The sequence below is a fragment of the Cavia porcellus genome, unplaced genomic scaffold, assembly GCF_034190915.1.
Source record: "Cavia porcellus strain 051 isolate PalLab524CR breed Dunkin Hartley unplaced genomic scaffold, mCavPor4.1 scaffold_2, whole genome shotgun sequence".
In the NCBI taxonomy this organism is placed as follows: domain Eukaryota; kingdom Metazoa; phylum Chordata; class Mammalia; order Rodentia; family Caviidae; genus Cavia; species Cavia porcellus.
The window spans coordinates 103,831,283-103,852,433 of NW_026947485.1; the positions used below are offsets into that span (position 1 = coordinate 103,831,283).

The following is a 21,151-nucleotide window of genomic DNA, read 5'->3' on the forward strand; positions in this document are numbered from 1 at the left end:
AAACATGAGTATTCCAAAGCTATTCTGATGTAATTTCCCACTCATCTACTTGTAGATGAGATTTTTTCCCCTTCTGGCTTTGAAGCTCCATCTTTAAAGAAGAAACTTTACATTTGGGTATTTGTACTTCCTTGGCCAAATTCTGCCAGATCCCAGATCAGTCTGTTGAAAATTCAGTGTTTCAGGGATACATTAACTCTTTCATTCCTGCTCCTCATGTGCACCTAATCTGGGAACAGACAGCTCCCTGGAACACCACACAGCATAGGAAACATCACCAGCTCCCTAACTTGCATCTGCTGAACATTAACTTCTGAAGCCAAGGAAGAGTGGAGCTAATTAGGAACTTAACAGGGAGTATGGCTCAGGAGAGGAAGGAGTGACAACGATTAACACAGTGCACATTTATATCCAAGCTATAAGAGCCAGTCCCTCAACCCAGGGGAAGCATGTGGAACTGAACCTCAGAGCTGATGGCAGGTAAATAAATGTAGTTCCCAAGAGAAATCTGCCTATTCACTTGTTATGGTTGGTTTCAACTAGACAGAGCCAGCTGTAACATGCAAAATTAATTTTATGTATCATTTTATGCCCATTTTAAGTAACATGGATAGCTCCCCTTCTTTAATCATGCTGCATAATTCCTGGATGGCTGCCATATCTTTCTTCTCTTTAACTGTCCCTATATCCCGGAGGATATAATTAGTACATCAGAGTTATTTAAGTATGATACAGGATATCTCCACTGAGCAGCCCTAATACATAAGAATCCGGATTTTATCAAATTAAAACCAGGGTAGTTGTTTTGTTGCAGAAATATCTTCTCACAGTCACCTTTCAAACATAAATTTCCACGTGTCTAACCTCTATGTGGTGGAGGACATCTAGGTTTCTATCCCTGGCTTCATCTCACCTCACTGGAGTTAAGGATTTATGACCAGTGTCTTGCTTCTACTCCCCTCACACAAAGGCACCTTGTGTCCCCTCGTTCTGGACTTTGCCTTTGCCTGCTCAGTCCCCAGAGTGTCCTGTTTGCTAGATGTTCCTCTACCCAGGTGCAGATCCTTGGGAATGGCCAAGAAGTATCCATTCACCCCCTCCTTGTCTTCTCTGTCTGGAGCTTAGTCTCCAGAAGGAATGACTTGGGCAGGACCAAAGGGCCTGTCTCTTCTAATTGATAGATGGGAGAAGGAAGTATGAAGCTTGCAGAGACAAAGATACAAGAAGAGACTAATCATGTTCTTTGGCCATGGCTACTACCACCCTGTATTGTGGGAAGAGTGCATGGGTAACACAGACATCCGGTCTGGTACTCAGAATGGGGATAAAGCCAACCATGGAACTTGGCTGTCATGTGGTTGTCAACAGTTCTGTGTTCAGGGGCATGCTCTGTATTCCTGCGATATCTCTCAGTTTTGGATATGAGAGTCTCTGACACCTAAGGGATGATTGCTCAAGCAGGAAGGTCATTCCAGAGGGAAGATCCTCAAGGAGATAGTAGAGGTTGCACTGCCAGGTCAAAGAGACTGGGGCCCTCGCTCTTGAGAGCAGTAGTTCTCTGCTTTTTCCTTGTGAGATAAAATTATGCTGGGAAAGTATGCTGAGTGATAAGAGAATAAAAGCACTGAGACAGTGAGAACAGGAGAAAAGGGCTGGAGTGTGATCTGTGCACTGCTCAGATGCACTGTCCGCAAGGCATTCATGCAGACCACAGGAGCAAAATCGCAAGGTTTACCAACTTTGGTACCTTGGTTCACATACCCAGGGTTGTTCTTTGAGGTTTTTTTTTATTTATTTTAAAGAGAATAAAACAAAACAGAACAAAGCAAATCAAAACAGAACAGAACAATGCAAGCAACACAGAACTTTATAACAAGCAAGACAGCAACAGTGGCTACCATAAAGTCTCTTGTTTTCTTTGATATAATTGACCATACCTTCACACACAATAATATCAAACATAACAAAATAGTATAAAACCATTTAAAAGAATGAAAGCATTATAGGACGTCAAAACTAGATAACAAGAAATGAACAATGGCTACAATAATATCTTATTTTCTTTTAAAAAGTTGTCCATACTATTATACATAATGAAATTAAATAAAACACAAAAGAATAGAACCAATCAAAAGAATAAAGGTATGACAGTACTTCAAAACAAGATGATATTAAATCAGCAAAGGCTACCATAATGTCTCATTTTCTTCAAAATAGCTATTCGTACCATTACACATAATAAAATCAAACAAAAAAAACAAATTAACAAATGAATGAAAGCATTTTAAGACTTCAAAACAAGACAATAGAAAACCAACTATAATTATCATAATATATCCCATCATATTCAAAATAGCTGTCCATATTATCAGACAAAGTAAAACCTAGCAAAACAAAACAGAACAAGGCCAAATCTAACAAAATTGTGAAAACAATACAAGAGTTCAAGACAAGGCAGTAAGAAATTAACAGTAGTTACCCACTTTTGCTCTTAGGTGTTTCCTCCACTATCACCTTTACAATAACTGTTTCACTTTCTGGATCGCATTAACTCCTCTTGTTTTTTATGCTAGGGTTCACTCCTATGAGTTCAAACTGTTTTGTCCATGAACATGATCTCCAGTTGCACCCTTTTACCTACAAAAGCCCCAAGGTTATTCTACTTTATAGCTGAGTAGCTTTCCATTGTATGAAAGTACCATATCTTTCTTATCCATTCCGTGGTTGATGGGCAAGTTATTGCTTTTATTTCTGGTCTTCTGTCATGTGAAACAATGTTTTCTCTCCTTTTATTTTCATTCCATGAATTTCCTTTCTTTTATACAGTATATTGATGGATCTTGTTTCCTAATCTACTCTCCCTGTGTTTCATTGCTGACCTGAGGTCACCTACATTAATGGTTACAACCAGCATACATTGATTTGTCTCTTCCATGCTATCCTCCTGCTGTTGGCCTTCCACTTTCCCCATTCATTCAATTGCCTGGCCTATTTGACTATCCTCCTCTGCTGTTGCTCCTGGAACCATGGATCTTTATCTCTTTCTAGAATATCCTTTAGCACTCTCTGTAGGGTTGGTTTGGTGGCCATGAATTCCTTTAGTTGTTCTATGTCATGGAAGCATCTTATTTTTCCATCCATTTTGAAAGATAGTTTTTCAGGGTAGCTCACTCTGGGTTGGAAGTTGTTTTCTTTCAGAGTTTGAAACACTTCACTTCTAACACTTCTTCCTTGATGATTTGTGTTGAACAAGTCTGCCATGATTCTGATTGTTTTTCCTTAATAGGTGCTCTGTTTCTTTTCTCTAACAGCTTTTAATATTCTATTCTTGTGCTGAATTTCTGGGATCTTGATTATATATGTCTGGGTGTACATTTCCTTTGGTTTGGCTAGTTAGATTTCTATATTCCTCAATTATCTGCACGCCAGATCCTTTTCCCACGTTTGGAAAGTTTTCTGCTATCACTTCTGTAAACAGCCTTTTCGTTTCATTGTGTTGACCCCTATTTCTTCACTGATACTTACCACTCTTATGCTTCTTTGTGTCATCTTGCAGCAGTCGAATTGTTATTTCCTGATTCCTTGTTATTTTTAAGGGACCCTTCCTTTCCCAATTGTTAGCTGAAATCCTATGTTCATGGTTTGAAACTCTATCTTTAGTCACTTTCAAGAGATTTTGCCAGCTTTCAATTGACTTTGGTTCCTCTAAAACCTTGAGAACAGGCTCCAGAGAGGTTTATATCCATTCTTTACAGAGCTGGTCAAACAGTTGGCCAGGATTCTGGGTCATCTCACCAGCTCCTGGAGATCACAGGCTTCCAGAAGTATCTACCTTTGTGGAGATGTAAAGTTACTCCTTTTTGGTTTTCATTTGATCAGGGCCCCCCTTTTCTTCAAAACCTAGGGACTCATTTTCCATGGCAATGAAATCACAACTTCTGCTTTCCCTGCTGCATCTGGGACTGGCAAAGTCACCACTGAGGAGCGAACAGTGGATCCTTGAGGCCTAGAGGTGTCACAGAAATAAAGTAATGCCACCTGGAGAAGAACAAAAATGAGCTGAGCTGGAAGCAGCACACTTCTCTCTCTCCTCTCTCTCTCTCCAAGGCAGCCACCTCCAGAGGCCTCTAAAGCGTGGGTCTAAGTGGCAGCTTCCTCATGCCTCCTCTTGTATTTCCCATAACTAAGCACTTTGACATTTAAGTCAGCATTAGTCTTCCCTCCCCAGCAAGTAACTCCTCACGTGTTCCTTCTCTGACATAATAAAGGACTCAATTATGCAAATGGGACAAAGTGACATTTGGTTTCCCTTCAGTAGTATGTACTCAGGGAAGAGTGATGTGGTGTTGTCTTTAAGCTCATAAGTGTCACTGTGTGTCAAGTAAGTGCACATGAAAAATAGATACGCTGTGATGTGTCCAATACCAGTGCTGCTCTCAATAACCGTAATTTCTAATTACCTTTCTCTTGTCAAACATCATCCATATGTATCATGTCTTAAGAAATGGTTCCTGTTTTTCTGGAGTTCTGCCAACTTCCTTCACAAATATACTTTGATACAATTCTTTTAAAGTAAAACAGTTTTAATACTTATTTTAAAAAAACAGAGAACTTGTTTTTAAAATATCATACCCAATAAATTAATAATTTTGGATTAATTAATACCATCAACAGATACTGAAATGTCAAATACAGTCAGAATTTAAAAATGAATTGTTAACATAAAATTAGAGGACCATTGAATGTATTTGGGACTTTGAACACTGCTTAGCTCAGTGAGGGTTTGCTGGACATCTATGGAGGTTCTATCAAATCACAATCGAGGTCTGCCCACCTTGCTCACATCCTGCAGCAGAATTGTGAAATCAACCACTGAATGCTTGGTTGTGACACCAGTTACCAACACCCAGGAATGCCCCATGCTCATTTTGATAGGCATCTCCCGTAGTTTAACTACAATATTGTGAACTGGTTTTGCTTGGAGGTGGCACCTTGTGGAAGTGCCACCTTTCTTACTAATGCAGTCCCTTAACTCTCTGAATGCAAGCTTGTACATCTTCCCAAGTCACTTCAAAGAGAGCTTTGTGCTGTGCTATTAATAGACCAGTTTCATAATTGAAACACTACATCAATCTGGACATTTTAGAAAAATGACAGGATGCTAAAATCCATGTTACATATTTCATGAACACATTCACTTATTTATAAATCTATACTCTTTTAAATAATTTAATATGCTAATGAATCATTGGTGTTGACATTTATTGTCATATAAACAAAAGCTCATGGATTTTCACTTTGTTTAGCAATTATCTTTGAAATTTCCCCATGTCATCAGCAACTTCAAGATAAACACTTTAATTAATTCCCAGTGAGAGAATGGTTTAATTCTCTCAAAATTACCATTGAGGTCAAAAGAGAAATTATAAAAAGAAGAAAAAAAAAAAAAAGAAACAGAAGCTCATGAAGAGATTGAAACAACGCTAATCTAGTACTAACAAACCTAAAAAGAAGAGCAGATCTGAAAAAAGTGATTCAAATTCCACTGCAGCTTTTATTATGATACAAGTTTAGTCTTCTCATTGAGAAGAGGATAGGGAATCACTCTACAAGAAAGCAGATGTGTGCTCTTCAGTTTTTCATTTCTTCTCTAAACTTTATGCTTCCATTAGAGCATACTTGGAACCATCTGAGAATATTAAGCTAAATGCATTGTGAATTGCAGAGTTGGCTAAAGAAGTTGTTCTGGGCTCAGAAACCATTTGTAATGGTTAAACTGGCAGAAGCAGTAAGACAAAGATGAGTAGATGGTTCTTGCTCCATTTTTAGTCACTGTCAAGCATTGGTTTTATGTTTCTCAAGTGCTTGGTATTACATAAATACATGAAAAGGGCTATCCGTCTAGCTATCTCTCAGCAATCAGACTCCGAAAGGGAATTGCATACAACTACAAGTGACTAAGGTACCACCCACTTCCTTTTGGTACTGTCAATGGATTCACTTAGCTCTCTAGTATGAAGCAACTTCTACAGAGAACAAGGAGTAACCACTCCCTCACTTTTCCCCACGCTTACATTGAGTTCTTTGCCTAATCATTTTCTGGGGTGTTTTGTGCAGATTGGAGACAAACAGAATAATTATTGGATGGTTTTCATATTCAGAAGCATGTTTCTTCCTTAAAAGTACACACACGAGATACAGGATCTTATTTACCCTGATGGTCCCTTAAATATTCTATTTTTCAATTCTAATACAGTTTTAAAAATACAGTCACAATAAAATGTTAACCAAGAGAAAGAACAACTTAATTTTTACTTTACATGTTTTGAGGAGATTCCCAAATTTCATGTCTCCTTGTGATTCTAGCCTGGTCCAGAGAGCTCCCTGAATTTAAGACAGTTCTAGCTTAGCTTATCTTAGCCCAGTCAACATGGAATTCTCATGCATCCAGGTTGTCTTAGGAGGCTTTTGGTCTGATGAGATATAAAGACTTCCTGCTGGAGATTCTCATTCAGGGATCTGAGCTGGTCTCCTGGGCCTTGCTCCTCACCTTGCTGAATGGCCTGGTGCTGGACTTGTTAGGAGACTCTTAAACAAATGATGGCCCACACATCATGGGCCAACAAAAACAAATTCCCTGAATACAGGCAAAGGGCTCTGGCCAAGCCTTGTGAGAACTACAGCTTCATTGTGTAGCCCATCAGAACCTCCTTGGTGATCCTGTCTGCCCTTTTGTCATCAGATAGATGACAGCTCCAAAAGGACACCGAGGGTCCTGGAGCTTGACTCCCAGAAACCTGACACTTTCCACCACTCTTTCAATCATTTTCACCAGGAATGCCTCACCTTGAGCCCCAAGTCCAAGACCTTTGTTCCTTTGTTGCCTGTCCATTCTCTCCTGTAGGTTAAGGTGAATATCTGAAGGAGGAAGTTACAGTGAACCAAGAGAAAGGGCCTCTGCCAGTCAGCCAGGTAGGCAAATCACAGCCTCCCCATCAACTGGTCAGAGAGCCTTGCAAAGGCTTCATGGTTCTGGCCTCTTAGTCTGCATTTGCCAAAGAGCTTACTCAGTTGGAACATCAATGGGAAGTTGCAACCGAGGTTGAAGTTGTTTGCAGGCATTCACTCTGAATGCCTTACTAGTCCTGGCAGATCTGCCTACAAGTCCCTCTGAGCTCTTACTGCTGAATGAAGTGCTTATAGGAAGTGCTCACCAGGTAACCACTACTCCTGGAAACGTTCTTATGTGAGCTTGTGCACCCATGAGTGGCTCTAGATGGAAGGCAGAGGGAAGCCAATGATGGAGTCACGTGCCTTTCCCTCTGTGCCCTCAGGGGTCCCACTGAACACTCGAGTCACTGAGAAAAACCTGACACTAGCATACTCCAAGAGCAGGACTGCAGAGGATGGCTTGAGTTAATTGAGGAAGACAGTCACTGCTCTCCTTGGCAGAGGAGCTCTGTTTCTGATGGCAGATGGTAGTATCAAAAAGCATTCTGCTCCTAAGGAGCCCATATGCATAACGCCAAGATTTGTGAGGATGTCATTCCACAATGCACACAAAGTTCTTTCTCAATCAAAGCAACAGCCATAGGAGAAGCCAGAATCAGGCAGTGACCCTGCCCTCTGTAACATCAATCTTTCAGGTTAAGTATAAACCCTGCTTCTCAAGTCAGATGTCAACACTTGCATTCTTAGCCAAAGGGCTGTTCAGCAAAGCAAAGAGCTTCAATTCAACTGGAATCAAGTTAAAAGGATAGAAACTGAGGAATGCAAGGGGAATATTAGAAGCATCTCTGTTACTACACAAGTTCTATCAAGTGGACCTAGTTCTGACTAGTTCAGACCTAGTTCTGACTCAAACAGTACCCACCAAGAAAAGAATCTTATCAGTCAACTGAGGGCATGTAGCTTTCCTCCTGTAACATGATAACTCACACCACTGCCCAGCTGAGCTCTATGGGGAATTTGCTTTCTCTATCAGATTTGCCAGTAGGATACCAGAGGGCAGGAATCATCATCCACTAGGATCTATAGCAAGAATATCAAGATATTTGTAAATCCAGTGGGTTCCCTGTGGCTCTTACTCTCTTCCGCAGACACAGAGCTCTGCTTTCAGCTTTCCCCAGAAGTCTTCCTCACCACCTGTATCACATCTGTCCTTATTCACTACATCATCAAAAAGTGCCTAGTTGTCCAGTCAGGATACAAGGATGGCGCAAGATCATTTTCCTGGGTCAGGGTCTTTGCCCCAGTTGAGCCTAGCTCTCCTTTTGCAGCCCTGAACAACCTCTGCCTCAGGGATGGAGCTCCCTTGCATCATGATTACAGGACACTCAAGAGGCCCAAAGCAAGAATGTGTGTGTACTTATTTATAATTCATAGGCTGAACACTCCCATTCAAAGGCAACAAGCCATGGCTGAGGACCCTGCTGATGTCCAGGATCTCAGTCTGAACTGTGTTGTATTATTAAGGAAGAAAATCTTCATCATTTATAACTGGAAGGTACTAGCACCTATGGTCATGTCTTCTATATAGTGACAATGCGCCAAGAATAGCTCCATGGGAGCCACAAGAGGTTTACAGTGCCCCTGAGCTATCCTGATTCCCTCAGTGTGATGGGCTGAGTGGTTCCTGCATTGGAAGCACAAATGCAAAGTATGTTACCAAAGATTCCCAAACTGCATTTATGGTGTAATACCTCTCTTCTTGGAAAAAAGTTCCTGGCACAGAACTCCTAAAGCTTTTGAGATCTGATGAGTGATAACAGCATTCTCCACTATTGCTGGCAAGAACCCATGACCACATCCAAGCTTTGTTAATGACATGAATAGAGCACCCCTAAGTAGTTTAGAATGGGAGCTGATTTCCAGAGCCTAATCATGTGATAATGGGAACTTTCAACCTCGTGCCAGCTTCCTAGGAAGAGAGGGGAGTAGAAGAAAGTGGTAAATCACTTGGCCAAAGTCCAGTCATGCCTACATAAGGATATCTCCATTGAAACAGACACAATGAACTAGGGGATCTCTCTGGTCCATGAACATGCAACAGTTCTAGGCGCCCATAGATGTATTGGAGCTTTAGGATCACAACCAACTCCTTGACCTATGCATATTTTCCATTTGGTTGTTCCAAAGTTAAATGTTTCATAATACAATTATAATCATCATTAAAGCACTTTCTTGACTTCCATAAATCATTCTAGATTAAGATTACCGAAACTGATAGGAGCCATGAGAGAGAGCTCTGAATCTATAGTCATCCTGGCAGAAGTGTAGGAAGCCTGCTGGGCTCCACTTGTAGTAAAGTCCTGTGGACTGAGCTTCAGAGTTTGAAACCAACTTCTAATGCCCAACTGCTGGATTCAGACTTGAATCACACCTAATGGAGACCTGGTGAGAGACCTGTCTTGAGGAAGCAATTCCCCAAGATACTGGGTATAAAACAGCTTCAGCTAAAGGCAGAGAGCTAGAAACCCCCAGTGCTTGGATGCTACCTACATAAACAAGGAAGGAATGTGGACCCTACAGATAGGAACAGTTTTACCATCCTACACAGCTCACCAGGCACAGTCACAGGGTACCATGGGCTCCAGTCACAAGAGATGCTGTGCTTAGCATACAGCATTGGTGTGAGGCTGTGGGACCATCAGCAGACTACTTCTTTGTGCATGGATGGCAAGTCAGACTGATGCAAGTAGCTACTATTTCTGTTCTTCAAATTAGCAGTTCCTCCCAGCTGCATACTGCACTCTAATCTTCAGGTTTTAAAACTAATTTTTACTATAATAACCTTTTTATCCTGGTTCCAAATTACTCCATTATAAAAGGGCATTTTTAAAAGCCAAAGACTGTGGCTCCCTCGTGGAGGGTATTTTTGAGCATGGCATACTCAAAGATTGGGAATCCTCATAGGGCAACTGAAGCAAACGAGACCCAACTTTAATTAACAGTCATTCAGTGCTGCCTTTTCTTGAAAGAAAGGGAGGAGAATCCTTTGCAGTGACAGTACACTACATTTACTTCGAGCTTCTATGCTATCTCTGAAATGTTTTTCTCATTATATATGTACAATTATATGTATATACATGTATACATATACAACAAAATTAGTATTTTAATCCATATTCACAAATATATCGGAGTGGGAGAACTTATCACTTAAGAGCCATTTTTCTTTCTGAAGAATATAAAAACTGTAGAAACCAATTAGAATTATACCTGCAATGAGTTACAGATTCATTTTTTAAAACACAATATACCTGCAGAATACGCATTTTCTCTTTGGTAACATCAAGCAAATGGTGGGATAAGATGATGGCCTTTCTCATTGCTCTTGGGTTCTGGGCATCTTACCAGGGGGATCCAGGTACTGGGGTAGAAGCCACAGGTCTGTTGCCTTTTGTTGTGCTGTCCTCCCCTCTCACTAACATAGATGGAGGCTCCTTTCAACAAAAAGAGAAGGAGAGAGTGCTGTTTTTAATTCTGAACACTTGTCTTCAGTTATAGACAATCAAGTGAAAAATAATAAAGACTCCTGCAGACAGACCTGCCTCTGGTAGCCATCACATAATGACCTTCTCAAAGCAAAATAGTAAAGTAATAGGGTGAGCAATCATGCATAGATACAGAATTAATAACACAAAAAAACCTACAACAGATAACTCAGCAAAAGTACCCCCTAATTATTTTGAAATGTCTTTTCTGAATGGAAGACAGATGGGTAGCCACAAAGAGAATGATTCTGGCTCTGATGTGTTTGGGGCAGCAAATCTTCATGGATTTATCTCTAGAAATAAGTCTGACCTAATGGCTGCAGTCCTGTACCCCACCACCAAAATTCTATATGTAATGGCAGAGAACCTTAGACCTATGAGGAGGTCCTAAACACCTGTCCAACCAGATCTGTCATGGGAAGAGGAAGTGGCAAGTTCACATTGTTACAGGAAACTCATTCTTTAAAACACTGGGAGATCCCAGGCACACCTTGGCATTCTGGAGCATCTGACTCGGGCAGGATCTAAGGGTCATTCATCTTGCCACATGTGGATGATTCTGATTCTCTTCCAGGTTTGAAAACTGTTATTGTGTCTCTGTCTTCATTTAGAAAACAAAGCAAATTTGAATACATGCACACAGGTACACTCAGACATACACACCTATGACTGGTACACTTGATTAGTGTCAGTGACAGGCAGAATTTTGGTAGAAACAAACACTGTTCAAAATTAGAAAATACAGACAGTCCTAATTTCAATCTGAGCTTAGATTCAAGACTCATGTGGACAGACATGGGCCATTTGTCTAATAATGAGCAAACAGAATCCAATTCCTAGTAGGGGTATTAAAAAGTCCCAGTGAAAATTTATTTTTAAATAAAGATATATCATCACAATTTTGGCATGGCTAGTAAGATGAATTCACACTAGAAAACAGTAAATTCTAGTGGAGAATACTTTTGTTTCCTTGGTTCTGATCTCAAACTCAGGATACTATGATAAAGATTATGCTTTTCATGTCTTTGGAAAATTAGGTGAAAGTAAAAGCCTTTCACCATCCAAGCAAGATGCTGATTCTAAGCTGCAATTTTTTAAAAAAATTGAATGTCATTCTAAAATCTTAGAATCTCTGCTTCTTTTAGTATTAATGTCAGTACTATATGAAACAGTGTAGGTTGCAAGATGACTGAACACAATCAAATGAAGTTGATACTCTGAGCACTGCTGCAGGACCCCCAGTACAAGTTTAGTGTGATAGAGGAAGGTGCTAAGTTATGGAAGGGCTAAAGAATCAAGTTCAAATAAAAATTAAGGACACCAAGTAAGGTAATTTCATTAGCATTTCATTTGTCACACCGGTTTTGAAAAATTAAGCAATCAAAGAAAGAAATCCAAGGAAGGAGACCTATCAAATGTAGCTGTTTACTGAACCTCTTGATAACAGAGTGAAGTTGCCTCTCTTTGATCACATTATTGAGAAGGAAGAGCCAGTGTAGGAAGAAGCCCTGCCAAGAGGAGAGACAAGAAGTCAGCCACATAAATCCCTGCATGGTCTTTGCTACAAAGGAAGTCTGGAAAGGGCAGCTATTGAACAGGAATGACACTGTTCATCTTGGTATTTTGCTGGGGTTTCTCATAAAACCCCATTCATTTCAACAAGTAAGTACATTCAACAAATGATCTGTAATTTGTATAACCTTCTCTCTGTGAGTTTGAAATTTTTAAAATTTTTTTAGAATTTTCTGATAGTAGAAAGTATCTTTGCTTTCTGTGAGAAAACAAGATCAAGATAAATAATTAGCTTAACCGGGAATATTCAGAGACACTTGTCTCAAAAAATATATATTCAAGCCAGAGTTTATATTACTAATCCAATTAGGAAAACAGGAGGAGATTTTCATTATGAAGTTAATTGGACAATAGAACTCAACGAGGAGTCTCTTAGTACCAGATTACCTCCACTAATTATTCAAGTAAATATGGTATGGTGTAATTTGTGATGGGGAGGAACATTTAGTTTGGCAATGCTAGGATTCTCTGCAGCTAATTACCAAGGTTTTCTTCCTGAAGCACATGCTGTGGTTATGATTTCCTGTTGGTGATAAAAATGGCTAATCATGGTATAAAATTCCTGTTCTATGCTGAAGTAATAAAAGTGAATTAGGTTCATGGAAACCAGTGATAAAGCAACTATTTATGGAAAGCAGTAGCAAGGCTATGTGTGTAATTAATATGTGATTCTGGCTAGAATTCTTATCTCATAGAAAAGTCATACATCAGGGCCAAAGGTGTAATTTGCACTAACTAACATTTGTGATTGATGATCAGCACTTAACAGCACCAGGGGCTGGTAAGAAAACGTAAGCCCCACAGTGATTATATCCTCAAATAAAGCTAACAGTGAGCTGGCATAGAGACCAGAAGAACAGAAAACTTGCAAGGGACCATGACACAGAAATACCTAATAAAGTAAAGCAGGAGAGAACACTAGCAAGATGAGTAGGCCAGGGCCCCAGAATATGTGACAGAGCAGGACAGACTAAATGTGGTCTGTGACTTTTTCAAACATAGCAGCAAAGCGAATTCCTTCAGTTATTCAGATGAACGATTGTGCTATTAAAAACATTAACTATATCAAGTACACCATCCTGGTCAATCTCTAAAATGCATTTAGCAAATGGCAAAGACAGACCTCAAATTTGAATGTTTTAAGAAAAATAAAGATGCTTTGGGTTTTAACAGAAGAATCTAAGTATATACTGTGTCTTTGCCAAGTCTTGTCTATTTTCACACAGCCTGGATGCCCTATGTCCTCTCTTTATTCTGAAAATGGACAACATGTAAAGAGGAAGCCAAACGCACTCCTGATGGAGTGCCCACCAGTGATCTGGGAGCCCATCTGACAAGGACAGGAGTCTGCTTTACAAATGCCCTTCTGTCCCTCAATGTTATAGAATTGCAGGCTGGATTTGGCTGTTGCTCAGAGCTGACCAGTAATCATTTCACAAGCACCACGTAAGAAACAGGAGTGGAAGTGCCCTGACACCAGGTCCTCCATGGCTGGGATTTCTGTCTCTACAGCACTCTCAATGGCCAGACCTACCTTTTCATCTTTGTCTCTGGCCCGGCTCTTCCTCTCTGCAGTGTGTAGCACGAGGGCCGAAGAACAGGGTGCTCGGCTGTGCTCTTTGCTTTTATCTGTTGGACAAAACAATTTTCATTAACGTTTCATTTGTCACATCGGTTTTGAAAAATTAAGCAAAGATAAAAGCAATCATTCCACAATGGGCTTGAAATTTCAACATTCCATATGCTGAGGGAAAGTTGTACAAATATGGTGTTTCCATTGTAGTCCAGCAACTGGCTTCTTGTCTTGATACTGGGTGTGCAGGGTATACAAGGCCTGGGCCATAGACCTAAACTACTTCCTGAGTTAGCCCAGCACTACTCTTGAATTTCAGTCTCTGTCCTCAATGGGGTTGGACACTTCCATCCTAAATTCCATTGCTTCTTAGATAGAAAAGCGCAGAATGGATACCCACATGGGAAGGCCAATATACATAGCTGTCTGCTGATCAAGGAAGTACGGGGAAGTGGGCAGTGCTCTTGAAGATTCAGCACACAAAGGGAGTCCATGAGAATGCTCTCAGCAAATGGTCACCACTGCTGAGACATACAGTCCAGTTAGGTCCTGCCAAGATGTATGGGCAAATCAACCTTCTCGCTTGCATTCTCAGGGGTGCCCATGCTCTGGGCAGTCAGCAGCTTCCTCAGTAAGGTCAATCTGCTCACTGGACTCCTGTGCCTGTGCTAAGAACTATTTAAATCACTCTTGGCCAGGACTTCTAGCCACGCCACATGGCTTACCAATGGACAGAACACAAGCCTTCCAAAGGTAGGACAAAAGACCAAGGTGAGACAGAAATAGCCTTGATGAGGCTTTGACAGCTAGTGGACATTATGGGTACCCTTCCCAGGACAGGAAGACACTAGACTGGTCAGACCTCCGGTTACCATTTGCTTATCATCATATGTACACTGGCTTTTCCATAAAGTAGACTACAAAGCATTTTGAAAAGTAGTTGATGTGAAGGAAAGGAAACATAGACAAAACTTTATGACACCAAATATGGAAATAAACTGTAAATTTTCTAAACATGTCTATCTAACTCTCAAAACTGTTCAAGTAGCCAACAGATAACATCTTGAGATAAAGTCACAGAATCCTGTGGATGTGAGGGTTAGGATATTCTGGATGCAGAAAATTGCTTGACCTGGAGCTCTTGCCCATCTAGTTCAGATGGGAGGTTCCTGTGGAAGGGAGGAAAGCAAACATTATGTGTGCACATATACAAATATATGTGCACACCACTCAGACATGCACACAGGAACGGTACCTTTTAGCCTCCCTCAACCCAACACCTCTATACATGCAAATTGGGGCAGGAAAGGGCAATGCTAGGAAGCCAACTTAGCAGTTTTCACTTTCCACCATTTCTCTTTAATCTATTGCCAACTCCATGACCCGTGTAGGTTTGTTGGTGGAGCCACACATCCCTGAACTTCAAGTGGGACTGCCACTGCGCCCATAGTGTGTGTCAGCACCTGGAAGGCCATGGCTGCTGAGCCAGACAACCTGAAGGGCATCTTTCTCTAGAGCTATCAAAGAGGAAGCCCCTCACTCACTTTGGGATTGGCAACTATTTCAAACATAGAGCAGTGACACTGGGAAGATCTAGACACAGATTTAACAGCCCTGGACCATAAAAACTCTGCATCAGAACTACATAGAAACATGTGTATTCCTTCCTGGCCTCCTCTCCTCATCCAAGAGTGGATGGAAAAATGGGATGGATGAATGAGCATAGCAAGGCCCCTTGTCCACCACTGTCACTCTGAAGAGTAACTTGGGTCACAGACACTCTGCATAGGACAGAGGGTTAGTTCTTGCCTTTAAAGAAGCAGCTCCTCTTAACACACTGTTGGCAACAAATAAAGCATACATCTCTGAACTCCCCTCCTGTCATTTTAGCTCTATGGCAAATGTGTCTGAGGCTGAGGTTCTGTCTCCTATTCTTCTATTACATATGAATCAATTGTGCCAATCACAGGACTCCAGGAACACCATGAGCAACTCCGAGATTTATATCCCAGTGTGGCAACACCATCTATGGATATATTTCAAGTTGGTTGGACCAAGGATGTAGCTCAGTGGAGAGTACTCCCTAGCATATTCTCTGTGTTCAATTCCTAATAAGTCTCTCCCCAGAAGGATGAGTCTTGGGAGGAACTAGCAATATTCAAGGAATTGGATACGCAAATCTTAATCATAAAACTAAATTGAAGAGCAGTGAAGATATTTTATTATCACTCAGGATAACAAGAGAGCAAGGGTTTGCACTAACATCTCCTGTTCTCTGTGGAACTATTCCCCAAACAATCCTGCCAAAGTGTAAAGTACAAGAAGAAGCCTAGACCTGGGGTCTCTGGTCCCAACTTTGCACTGAGAAATCCTGTCTCCAGACTCAATTCTGTATCTTTCTCCACAGCATGGAGATAGCAAGAACAGCAAATTACCACGTCTCCACTACAGAGAGAAGTTAAGAGAAGAAAAATGGCTTAAGAAAATAATTACTTCTCATATGACATCAAGGAAAAATGAAGCAGAAATTGAAGGATTAATTGAAAGAACAAATAGACTAACACAACTTGGTTAACCAGATATCTTGGGAGAAGGTTTTTCTTCTTGGAATCACAGGAATATTTTCGTCTAAATTTCTGATGCTCAAATTAATTCTCAGTTCACTGGATGTCAACTTTAAAGCTACTTCTGTCCATATTTTACCTGGCTGCCTCCTCTCTCTTATATTCCACAGAGCCTTAATCATCTAAATATCTGGAAATCTTCAGAAACAAGAAAACAAGGCATGAAGCAAGTATCAGGCTATTCAGTTAAATCATTAAGCAGATTTTCTTGCTACCTACATCTGCCTAACTTGTCACACGAAGAACATGCAGGTAAGCAGATACTCCATTCCCAGAACTGCTATGGTGTTTCAATGGTGTGTGATAACAGAGAGCAATCTTCTCAGGATGCCTCTGCAGACAAATGTGGAACCTTGGTTATTCCCCAATTTGCAGCCTAGGTTAGGGGATAGGGAGAGAACAGTTTGGATGGCCAGAGGTGTGAAGTGTGGTGTTCAGCAGCTTCAGAAGGACTAACCAAAGAAATGCAGGAACTGATGGTATCTAGTTGTTATGGTTCATGTTCAGATTCCCCTTTCAAACCTCATATAATCCTGGGCACAGCCAAATATAGCATTTGTGATTGTTTATTGTCCAGCAGTTGCCCAGGGTAGAGCCAACATATAGTGTAACACTGAGAAGAAAGCAAGTCTTTCTCTCTTTTGCTGTTCATGCTTTGTGCTTGCGGCATCCATGAATAGCACCCCTGCCATGGCACCCTGCCACTTGGAGACAACTGAGTATGCACTGAAATCTCCAAAATTGTAAGAAATAAACCTTCCCTTCCCTAAATGTGGGTGTCAGGTACTTTGTCTGAATGAGAGAAAAGTAACCAAGTCACTAGTGAACTGTGATGATACAGCTTTGGAGAAAAGGATCTCTCAATAAACCACAGGGAAGATTTTGTGGGAAAGAGAGTACCTTAGTGCTGCCAGCCCTAAGAACCTGGTATCACAGGAGCTCCAAAGCCAGCTAGGCAGGCTGAGAATTCCTATCCCTCAGCCTCTACCTCATAGCCCATCTAGAGAAGGAAGAGGACACAAACAGGTTAAACCCACTGCTCCTAGTGACCCAGCACAAGCAGACTCAGGTAAGGGAGGAGAAAAATTAAGCCTTAAACAGAATTGAATATTTCGATTATCTTGAACTCTGCATATTTAATTACTGAACTGACTTCTATTTGAGACTGGAAATGCATAGATAGATTTTTACTATTCAAAACTAAGCCAAAAGCCATTTGTTAAGGATTTTATCCAAAGTACAGCAAAGCAGAAGCCCCACAGAACAACACTGGAAGAGTTGTTCAAAGAAACAGTTACATTTACTTCTGAACTACAGACCATATGGTCTGTAGTCATCCAACACTGTGGTTACCTACAAAACATACAACAATCATATCAACAGACATGTAAGAGCACATAAATAAACATGTATAGTAAAAAACATGCTAGGGAAATTGGTAGTAAGAAAATATTCCTATGAAACTATTCTGAAATTAACATAGCATTGCTTATACATACCCCTTCATTATCTTGAGAAAATATACTAAAACCTTTATTTTACTGAAAACAGTTGACCTCTGTAAAAATCAGATCTTAAAACTTGGCTTTTGAGATAAATGGATTTGCATTGCTTCTTCTGAGTGCTTCGTCCTGAACACATCTTTGATGATCATTTTAAAGTTCCTAATCACAAACACATATTCCTGGAATACTTGTGACAAATGTTACTGCCTTGCCCTGAGTAGTTTCCTTAATAGCTGGCACTTTTTAACAGTCATTGATTCCTGTGGAGGTGTATAGGTAGGCCATGCAGACTCAAACACATAATTGGGTCTGCATCTTGGCCATTCCACTGAGGAAGTGCTTACTCTACAGCTCTCTATGGGCCTCTTCCAGGGTCCACTCTGACAAGCTTAAGTACTCTTTGCTTTGGGCTTCTCCACAAACTCTGATGATGTTGCTGTAAAGTACTCCCTTGAGTGGCAAAAAGAACTAGTTTATGGAAGAAAATCAACAAGTTGTAAGATTACAGACGCCAAGGTACCTAGGGGAGCACAGGATATATTACGCTTTCACAGCAGGGTATGATGGTAATATCTTCCCTGCAATTCATCTATTGATCAAACCTGACTCATGATTTTAAGTGCTCCCCAAAGGCCTCTGCTTTGATTTTCCTCTTGGCAGTGCTGAGCAACAAGGAGAAATGGGAGGTCGTGTGGCATTCTGGGAGGACAGAGGCTCAAGCTGCAAATAGCTGCAGTGATCAACTGGCAGTTTACTTATTTATAGCTCACATGATCCCATAAAATCCCCGCTGTTTGTAGGGAGAAGTGAGGGAAGTGGTGTGAGTAGTTAGACACTGCTCTCTCACAGTGCCGAATTGATGGAGGGTCAGGAAAGTATACCAGAGCCATTGGAAGTTCAGAGTGGTGATAACTTCTCTATCCAAAGTGATGAGAGTAAAACCAGGCCCAATGTTTCAGGCAATTTAGCCCTGTAAATGCTTGTAGGTCAGCAGTCAGCCTTGTTTCCTAAAGAGACAGGAGACTTGAAGGTGTCCTAATCAGGGTTCAGGTTTGGCATCTTGGTCATTACTCCAGGTCTACAACATCTGTTATCGTAAGAGTTCCCAAAACAAAGACTCAAAGGCCTCTGTTGTCATCTCTTGGTATTGAACCACAGATTACAGGTCTCTGCTGTCAGCTGATATTGGACCACAGATCAATAAGTTAAGTATGCAAGTCCCGACTGGTGGCAAGGTCTAGTAATTCTCCTGCCTGATTTCTGCATGCTACTGATAATGAATAAAGTTGCTAACGTTTTTTAAAAAGCATAATAAAATGAAAAGTTGTCAAAGTTAAGTAAAATTATTTAACTTGTCAGAAAGATATGAGAAGCACGTCAGCATCTCCTGATTCAAGGAGTGATTAAAAATTAATTTTCAGTGAATATTGACTTCCCTTAGCCTCTGCTGGAATACAATGAAGTGTCCATTCCTATCTCTTCCAATTGTGGGATGCTAAAAAACCCCAAAGCATCAGTTGGGAGTATATCTCACAGAAATAGAAGCAGCAGCTGTATCCTGGAGGACTCTAAGAATGTTCTTCCAACTTCCTGTGAGGGAAGGGGCGCACACAGGAATGAATAAATCCTGAAGACATTCTTCCCTTTCAATCCTTCTGTTCTGAAAATCAATGGAGACTGCTTAACAACTGTTCTGTGGAACCAAACTTTAAAAAAAATTCAGAAATTGTCAAGAAACCTGATCTTCTATTGAGGGGATGTCAGATCCACAGACGGCTGTCACCACTTGACCCTTACAGTGAATTTCTTGAGGCACCTTTTTGAAAAGATCTGAGTGCCCTGATTTCAGCAGACACGTGATAAAGGAAAGGTTCACAGAGAAGATTCTCAAGTGAACTCCACATAATGTGCATGGGTAGTGACGCACAGATATTGGAAAGAAATGAGACATCTCAGGAAACAGATTTGGCAATCAATACCTCCATCCAGACACCTCCATCCCTAGTTTGGATGCCAGTGCCAGATATGCAGGTGATATGGGAAAACCCAGAGTAAATGAAACTCTTATTTTCTGTATTTGCACCATCTGGTGACCCTGTTACTACAAATAAAGTTTCTTCTTCCAAGGTTATTCAGGGTCACGTCCATGTACAAAACTGGCTTAGAAGGATAATGAACAACATTGTATTCATATATCCTTTCTTCCCATGAGCACCACTCTAAAATAACATCCAGAATGCTCAGGCAAAATAGGTACAAAAATCTCATTTTCACCTAGGAAAGTAGACAAGGTACATCATTTTCTTGGTTACAAAGTAAACCTGGAGAAAGGGCTAATATTTGTCGACAATATAAGTAGCACTAAGTACCTCTAAAAAATTGACAATAGAATAAAAGGAAAATTGAAATTTGTGCTTAGGACAGTAGAAATGACTCACTTGAGGTCCCTTGTATACAGCAAATGAGCCTTGGTGAGTACACTGATTTCAGAATCTGCCTCTGCAGTGAGAACTAAGACATCAAAGGAGATGCCTCCTTGGGAAAGTGCATCTGAATCCTGTCCTCATGCTGCCTGAGCTTTAAATTAGCATGGGCTGCTGGGCTAAAGCAGGACAGAGGCAGAAGGAATACAAATTTCAAGATTAAAAACAAAGACAAGAGAAACCCAGAGCCAGTGAAACCCAGACAGTGGTGTGCTGGGGAGACTTAGCTGCTGCTGTCAAGGCAGCATGAAACAGGACAACAATGGGGAATCTTTTTTAAACCAGCTAACCCCTCCCCTAGACACCCATAGGCACTGTCATGGTTTATGTTGGTGGCCCCCAGGCCTCGTGCATTTGCATTATGCATTTGTGATTGGTTCATTGTTTAGTGCTTGAATTGGGGGTGTGAATACTACACTGGCCTAGGGGTGGAGCCAGGATGTAATGTAATGGCAGGAAGGTGTATCTCTCTGTTCTTGCCTGTTTCCTCCTTGAGGTTTGCAGCCGCCATGAACGGAGGCCCAGCCATGCCACTCTGCCTGAAAGCCAACTGAGTATGGAATGAAACTTCCAAAAACTATAAGAAATAAACCTTTCCTTTCCTAACTTTGGTCATTAGGTATTTTGTCTCAGCAACAAGTAAAAAGTAACTAAGACAGAATTTGGTACTGAGGAGTGGGGTCATTTGCTGTGACTATACCTGACCGTGTTTTTAGAGAAGCTTTGGAAATGGCTTGTAGGCAGAGTTTGGAAAGGTTTGGACATGTTGCCTGGATGCATAGAGATGGAGCAGCTTAGGCTGTTCTGTAGAGGTGATTCTGGTCAGAGCTCAGGAGACCAGAAGGCTGATAGCCTGATGGTAAAGACCAGGCTTGGGAGTTTTCTGCTGGGAAGAAGG

The 21,151-nt window shown here is 40.9% G+C and overlaps 1 protein-coding gene across 1 annotated transcript in view; it reads right to left on the reverse strand.

Annotated features, from left to right (window-relative positions):
• Tcerg1l (transcription elongation regulator 1 like) overlaps positions 1–21,151 on the reverse strand; it is a 195,691-nt gene that overhangs the window by 54,584 nt on the left and 119,956 nt on the right. The window contains exons 5-6 of the mRNA XM_063244957.1: positions 13,603–13,697; positions 10,357–10,445 (exon numbers count right to left, since the gene is read on the reverse strand). Of these exons, the coding sequence (XP_063101027.1) occupies positions 10,357–10,445; positions 13,603–13,697 (184 nt within the window). The remainder of the gene's footprint in view (positions 1–10,356; positions 10,446–13,602; positions 13,698–21,151) is intronic.